The following is a 7,667-nucleotide window of genomic DNA, read 5'->3' as shown; positions in this document are numbered from 1 at the left end:
GCCAAAGTTTCAAGGTACTCCTTACTCCCTTAGAGCAGGGTTGGGGGATGCCTGGCCGGCCCACAGGCTGTATAAAGACCTCAAAATCACTTGGTTTGGCCCTGCCAAGACATTAGGGGTGAGTTAATCAAATGACCAATATAGCAGGCTAATTTTTAAGTGGTCTGCTTGTAATGATATAAATATTCAAAATTGCCCTTGGCAGAAAAAAGATTTCCCATCCCTGCCTTAGAGGGTGAGGGGACATGAAGCCAAGGGAAAACAGGGATTCTCCCCCTTCTCCAGACTCCAAAAGAAAGAATGAGTAGGGGCTCAGGATGGTTTGGGGAGCAGCAGCTGATGTTTATTGGGGACCAGTATCCCTATGCCAGATATTGGGGGCCTTGCCCCTTGAATCTTTCGCTGTAACTTCATTCGTCGCTGTCGAACTCCGAGGACAGACCCTGCAGCAGGGGCAGGGACATGGAGTGCCGGTCGGGATCCCCGGGACCCCCACCCTGGGCTCCTGGTGGGGGGCTGCGGGGGCTGAAGAGCCAGTTCTCTGCCAGGGTTGGGGATAGTCACAGCTTGACTCAATGCCCTGGCCTTTTTGCCTCCCTGGTCCCTCCCTCTGGTTCTCTGCACTGTGCCCACCCCCACACCAAGACCATGCTTCCACCTCACTGACCCTTGGCTCCCTCACTCCATCCCCCTTACCAGGGTTACAGGTATCCCATACATCCCTGAGCTGTCCTCCCTCCTCTCTGTCCCATCCCTTTCATTTTCATTTCCCCTGTAGTACCTGAGAGCATCTGGGGCCCCCTTCGGAATGGGTTTCGACCCTTGTAGGACACTCTGGTGAGTCTGCCCTCTGGCCCTTCCTGGGGAGGTGGTGTAGATGGGGCTGGGACAGGTGGGGGCATATCAGCAGGTTCGGTGATATCCTCAGGGGCTGATGGGGACGCCAGAGGTGGCATGGTGTTGAGGTTGGGTCTGATCCAGCTGGTCCCATGAAGTAGAGGGCCTTTGGTCAGGGCCTTCTGTGGTCCCAGCACTCCCTTGGGCTGCAGTGAAAACTTGAGGCATGAGAAGGCAATAGGCAGTGACCGCTGTAACCGGAGCATCTGGGGCTCATGACCGGTGGGCAGTAGCCCCAGCTGCATCCAGGAACAGGAGAAGACCTGGTAGATGATATAGATGCTGTGGGCGCTTCGGAGCCAGGGAAGAGTCTTCTGTAGGCTCACCTGCCCTGGTGGCAGCAACAGAAAAGCCACCTTCTTGCGCAGGCCACCCACATGTAGGTGGATCCGGCAGGGCTGCCCATCCAAGAGTCGCATTTCTTCATAGGTTAGCTCTGCTCCACTTTTTGGTGCGTATTCCCGTGTGCAGTGAGCAAAGGCACCCTCAGACCCTGCCTGCTCCAGCAGGTTCGGGAGTGGTCCCACGGGTTGCAGTGCCCGCCGGCCCTGCCGACCAGTCAAAACCAGGCGGCTGTGGCCTGGGCGCGACTGCTTCACTAGCACACTCAGTAGATCATAGCAAGCTGCATCCGATAGGAAAGGCACGGCCACGACATTGGGCCCGAAGCGCTCTTCGATCACCTGCAGGAAGCCAGTTTATGGGAGCAGGTTAGGGTGAGGAGTTACCTGGTAGCCCACTCTAGACTGACCCTCCCACTGTCACTATTTGATTACATCTCCACAGTGTGCTCAGACCGTCCTACTTCCTGCTTACTTCCCAGTTCTATCCTGCAGCAAAACCTTGAATGTTTATCATATGCTAAACTCTGGGGGATGCATAAAAGATGGAGACGTTATGCTTGTCTTAAGATAGCTCAGTCTAATGACAAAAATAGTAGTAAATAGTAGTCAGCTAAGTAAAATAATAGCAAGATGTGGAGATTAGAAGTTATTTAGCAGCCTTAGTCTTTGACAGAAGAGGATCAAAGGATTCTATGTGGTAATATTTCAGCTTTGCAGGAATTAGCCAGGTAGGAGGATGGCTAGTCAGTCCAGGCAGAAGGAAGAGCTGGTAAGAAACTCTGAGCTTACAAATTAAGGGGCACATTCAGGAACATGTAATTTCATATCACGTAAATGTAGGGTATGAGGAGGTACAGGCACACAGGAACTGGGTTATGAAAGGCCTGTGTGTATACTAAGTGATGGGGACTTTCTTCTTGAGGACAGTGGGAAGCCACTTGAAGGACTCTGGTTAGGGGCAGGCTTAGGTAGGCATTTTAAAAAGCTAATTTTGAATAGGAAGGCATGAAATGAGGGAGGCAAGAGAGAAAAATCAGTTAAGCGTATTATAATACTCCAGGCAAGACATGGTGAGCCCCTCAACTAAAATAATGGTTTTAACCTAAAATATTTAGGTTATAGAATTTTGAGAACTTGGTTTCTTAAGGGGCGTGGGAAAAGGAAAACTCAAGGATTATTCTTAGGTGATTGGTTAGATGGATTATGTCATTTACCAAGAATGGGTGAACAAAAATAGGTTTGGAATGTCCATTCTTACATTACCTCTAGCATCCCTTAAATACATCTTCTGCCCTAGTGACAGGGCATAGTTCCTTTAGGGATTTGAGGCTTCATCTTTGTAGTGCTAGTTCCAATATGCTTATAGGGATTGTAGTTTCTCTTGGTTTTGTCCTTTTTATCTTTGCTTTTTGAGTTTGGTAAATCAGCTCTGGAAAGTTTAACTTCATTACCACTAGAAAACCCTATAAGATCCTCTCTAGTAATTGTAGTTAGGTATGATAACAACTCATCTAGGATATTGATGGCTGAGACTTCTGATTCCATGTTTTGCTAGGGAGCATACAAAATTCCTTCTTTGGGCCTCTTTCATGTTAGAGCCCTAATTTCAAGTGCTGTGTGCTCTACTCTTTGTCCCAATTCCAAGATCCACATCTGTGCCCCTATTGATGGCTTTGTCCACTTGGCTGGCCTTCCCTTAGAATTCACCAATGGTCCCTTAAGACTGATCTGCTCTTCGCTGTATATTTTTGTGTTTTTCTTCCCCTCCAGTGCTGCCTTCTAGCATAAAAAGAGAGTAGCTAACGGATGAGTTGTGTCTACTTTGGATAAGCTGAGGTAGCTTGAAGATTACTGTCTTGCACTTAGCCATGAAGAGGTCAAAGGTAAAGTTCAGGTACTTTAGAAAACTTAAAAGGCCTTTCATGATTAGCCCCTGCACGTCTTTGACCTTACTTTTACCACTAATAATTTGAACTCTGCTCTAGAGGGCTATTTGCAGTTCATAAATCTTCATTTTCCATTTTTCTCTCCTGCCTTTGCATATGTTCTGCCTTTAATAAGTACACTGTTCACTCACCCATCCACCACTCCTGAACTCATTCAGGTATTTGCCCAGCTAGAATGTTACTCTCTTCATGAGAGTGACCTCCTCTAAGTCCTGCCCCTGACCTAGCACTTCTCCTCTCTGCTCTCACAGCTTGCTATACATTCAAGGAACCATTCTTACTGCTTTCGCAATTGTGATTCAATTGGACAATTTGTACGAAGCACTTATTAGTACAGTGCCTGGCCCATAAGCAAGCACTGAAATAGTGTTAGTTATTATCTTCTGGCTTCCCTCCTCATAAGCTACTCAGACCCACCTAGGTTATACTTTGTTACTTTCTCCTTAGCCCTCTTAGTACTTTACCTACCTTGTCTTTGATGAGGGTCCATGTGGTATCAGCTTCATCCAGTGTTAGCAGCTGCGGGGTACCAACCAACATGTTGGGATATGGGAAGGGTTAGGCAGGGCAATGGCTGCTGCAGGAACCCCGAGCTGCCCAGAGAGGTGAGGCGTGGCCTTAGGCTCTGACCTACTACAGCATGAGGTCATAGAGGTCCTGCTGGAGGATGGGTGTTGGGTGGGAGAGGGCAGTCACCTTAGCCTCACTGTTCTCACAGTCTGAGTCTACTCTTTTGAGTCATCTACCTATTCTGCTTTAGAGAAGGAACATGCAGGCACCATTAGGGTATGTATGTATGAGTGTATGTAGTTCTTTAAGGAAACAGGATCAGGTCTTTCCTCCCTTCAGCAGTCTCCTTCAAACAATTTGATATGCTGTCTTGTCACCTGCAGATGACTTCTTTGTGAGGTTGCAATGGAGTCCTGAAGTGCACAGGAGAAGAACAGATCAGGACTTAAACTGGGAATCAAGTAGTAGTTCTCAATCTTGGCCATATTTTGGAATTACCTGAGAGCTTTGAAAATTACTGATGCCTGGCCCTAGCCCACCTGGCTCAGTTGGTTTGGTGTCATCCTGTTCACCGAAGAATTGCTGCTTCAATTCTGGTCGGGGGCACATAGCCTGGTTGCGGGCTTGACCCCCGTAGGGGCCATGTGGGAGTCAGCTGATAGATATTTTACTCTCTTGCATTAATGTTTCTCCCGCCCTTTCCTCTCTCTCTCAAAAACAAACAAAAGTCAATAAAAAACGTTGAAAAAAATTACTGATGGTTGGATCCTACTCTCAGAAATTCTGATTAAATTGGCCTGGAGTGTGCTTGGGCATCAGGATTTCTAAAAGCTTTTCAGGCAATTTTAATATGCAGCCTGGGTTGAAACCCATTATTAACAAGTGGGTTCCAATAGCAGTGAAAACCAGGTGTGTGTGTAGGAGAGTGCCATGCCGAATGGTGATAGTGTGAGGGTAAGAATCTAATTGGGGTACTGTTGCCTTAGTAACTGGAGAGCGCTCTCAGGAAGTCAGAATTACTCAGGTAAATTTGTGGAAATTTTTCTTCATGTTCTACTCCCTGTCCTTGCCTGAGCTGTGTCTAGTGTGTACTGTCCAACTACAGCTCTAATCCATGTGCGATTTCCCCTTGTGTCTGTTTAGAGATCTCAAACTGCTCTTTTGCTGGAAAAGAAGAGTGGTGTCTCCTAAAATGAAGTACTTGAGAGCAGCAGTCACCAACCGGTGGTCCGTGAGGTCTGAAAGGTTGGCGAACGCTGCTCTGGAGAGCCTTTCTGATAGCTACTTTCCTGCTCTGCCCCTTATCTATCTAAAGAGCTCTCTTGAAAATTCTGGGAACTTCCCTGGGGAAAAACAGACCATCTACAGCAGGTGACCAGAGCGGAGATCATGAGGTCAGCCAACTGGTGGGACTGATCATCCAGAGAACACGAGGTTCTCTGCAGGCAACCTCTAGGGCAGGATAGAATAGTGTGGATAGCAAAGACTTCAGAGTGATCAAGGACCCTAACACATCACTTCTCTCAGGTTACAGGGATAATTGTATAAGTTTCTAATCCATCCCTTATTTAAAAACTTAAGGGATAAACGTGTTTTGTAATTCAAAATTTTTTATTATTTAAAAAATTTAACATGCTTTTATTGATTTTAGAGAGAGATAAAGGGAAAGGAAGAGAGAAATATCTATGTGAGAGAGGAACAATGATCAGTTGCTTCCTGTATGCACCGTGACAGGGGATGGAGCCTGCAACCTAGGCATGTGACCTGACCAGGAATCCAACCAGTGACCTTTCAGTGTACCCAACAATGTCAACCAACTGAGCCACACCAGCCAGGGCCTGTAATTCAGAATTTTTTAGATTTTAGAAAGGTAATATAGTGTCTTTAGGTGAGAGACACAGACATGGAGCAAAACAAACTGACAGTGCGGGGAAGAGACAGATGCAGAGGTATAGAGACATCTCAGTGAGACTTAGGGCAGAGCTCTATGATCAAACACATCAGTATTTCTGCAGCTAAGTGTAAGAATAGTCACTCGAAAATAAATATAAATACAATTGTGAATGTTTCAGGTGACATTCTGGATCAAAGTTATGAAAAAACTTGTTTGTTCAGAGATTATTTATTTTAACTTTGGGGGATTATGGGCTTATAATTGTTCTCAGGTTTTGCGGAGCAAGAGGGTGCTGGTAAAGCCTTCTAAACATATCACATGGTAGGTGTGTATGTAATCTCAATCCAAAACAAAATAAAAATGTCCAAGGGGGTCGAGTTTTAGCTTGCAAGGAATAAAATTTTTATGATGAACAATGCACAGTTTTGGAATCAGCTGTCTTGGGGTGCTGTGCACAACCAGGGGGTGAAACTGCCTTAGAAGAGAGGTTCCTGTGCTGGGAGGTTGACAGAATTCATTGCTTATTAACATTGGCTGCCATGATTTCACTTTTCATGCACCAGAGGGGAAAGGCAAAATGTGTGTGTGTGTGTGTGTGTGTGTGTGTGTGTGTGTGTGTGTCATAGGACTGTCAACATTTTTACAATCTAATAAATATCCTATTGCATACATCTTTGTTCATATTGATAATTATTTCTCAGGATAGATTTATTGAAGAGGAATCCCTACGAGAAATATATGGACATCTTAAAGACCTGTATCCCTTTAAGATTAGAATTTTATCACAATTGTCTACAGAATTATTGTCTGGAGGGCTTTTTAACTCAGAACTTTATGAGTTCACATTTGGGTTGAGGAAAAGTGTAAATTTCTTCCTCTTCCATTTGGTTGCAGTGTGACTGCACCTCTGAAAATCATAGCTTCTGGGCTAGCTCTTCAGACCCCATGTTGCCCGGTAGATGGCATCCACCTGCCTTTTCAGCCATGTGGCCTCCTGTGCAGTGTCCCATGACTGTGATGCAGCTATCTGCTCTGGCCAGCATTCCACCTGGATTCAGGTCTTTGTGGTTATGATAGTTTTCCTGGAGCGCTTGGGTCTGCTTATGCAGCCTGCAGCTTTCTATGACCTCATAACAGTGCCTCCCCTGCCTTAGGTCTGAGATTATACTCATTCTGGACTCCATTCTGGTATGAGAGATCTTTTGTGCAATATCCCTCCTAGGGTGGAGTGCAAAGTTGGGCTACACCACGGCACAACCCGTTAGTGTCTCTTCTCTGGAGCCACAGCTATGTGAAATATTCCTATTTCAGCATATTGCAACAACAGCACGTGCTTCTGATGATGTTGGCCAGGGCAGGTAGGGTTGTTGATGAGGCTTTTACTTGGGAATTTTACATTCTTGGCTGAGGATGTGCAAAAGGGCAGATTGGTAAGAGATCAGAGGGATTCTGGACTTCAGGCAAACAGGCAACATAGTTACAATGGCTTTTTGGGATATAAAAATTTATTTTAGTTGGACTCCTGACCCATGAAACTGCACACCTTGAGAGAGAGAGGGCTTCTAGCCATTAACTCTTAAGACTTTGGCAGTGGAGTGTGTGTGGGGTGGGAGTGGGGTGGAGTAGGGATATAGTCATTACACAGGAGACCAAGAAGATTATCTGAACTGGGAATATCTTAAAGATCAGTGTCCTGGTGAAACTGGGACCCCAGGACATATTATTCAGATTCTCAAGGTGGGGGATAAGCCTGTGTGACTCCTTCCCTACAAACTGGCTACAACAGAATCTGACTCCAGAAATAGGGCTGTGATCCCAGACAAGAACTCGTCTCCAGAGGCACTGTCCCTCTTCCCAGACCCCTAGATTCAGGATCTGCAGAGGAGCTATTGTGAGGGAACAGGGGCAGACTTAAGGTAAAACGATGGGGAGAGGCAAGGAGGAGAGTTTTCTTCAAATCTTGTGTGCTAGGATCCCATGATAATTCCTGATCTTATTTTCCTTGCATGGTAGCATACTGGCCCCTGCCTCCTGCCTCCCCCGCAAGCAGGATATGTGGCTAGGCCTAACTACACA

The 7,667-nt window shown here is 46.1% G+C and overlaps 1 protein-coding gene across 1 annotated transcript; it reads right to left on the bottom strand.

The window, feature by feature from the left end:
- Positions 1–291: 291 nt before the first annotated feature.
- LOC311628658 (uncharacterized protein C11orf42) lies at positions 292–3,848 on the bottom strand. The gene is made up of 3 exons (XM_084896049.1): positions 3,656–3,848; positions 782–1,580; positions 292–541 (listed from the first exon to the last, which is right to left on the bottom strand). Exons 1-3 carry the CDS (start codon positions 3,725–3,727, stop codon positions 411–413), a joined length of 1,002 nt encoding a protein of 333 aa, XP_084752175.1. The 5' UTR covers positions 3,728–3,848; the 3' UTR covers positions 292–410.
- Positions 3,849–7,667: the final 3,819 nt, after the last annotated feature.

Source organism: Pipistrellus hanaki, assembly GCF_964339955.1.
Source record: "Pipistrellus hanaki genome assembly, chromosome: 9".
Classification (NCBI taxonomy): domain Eukaryota; kingdom Metazoa; phylum Chordata; class Mammalia; order Chiroptera; family Vespertilionidae; genus Pipistrellus; species Pipistrellus hanaki.
This window is presented reverse-complemented; position numbering and strand designations above follow the sequence as displayed.

What these genes read in the sequence shown, in the direction of transcription:
- LOC311628658 (XM_084896049.1), bottom strand. Translation starts at nt 3,727, where the DNA reads ATGTTGGTTGGTACCCCGCAGCTGCTAACACTGGATGAAGCTGATACC. An exon ending in GGACCCTCATCAAAGACAAG is followed by an intron (nt 1,581 to 3,655) that starts GTAGGTAAAGTA and finishes GGCTTCCTGCAG; the next exon opens with GTGATCGAAGAGCGCTTCGG. An exon ending in GGGGCCCCAGATGCTCTCAG is followed by an intron (nt 542 to 781) that starts GTACTACAGGGG and finishes CAACCCTGGCAG; the next exon opens with AGAACTGGCTCTTCAGCCCC.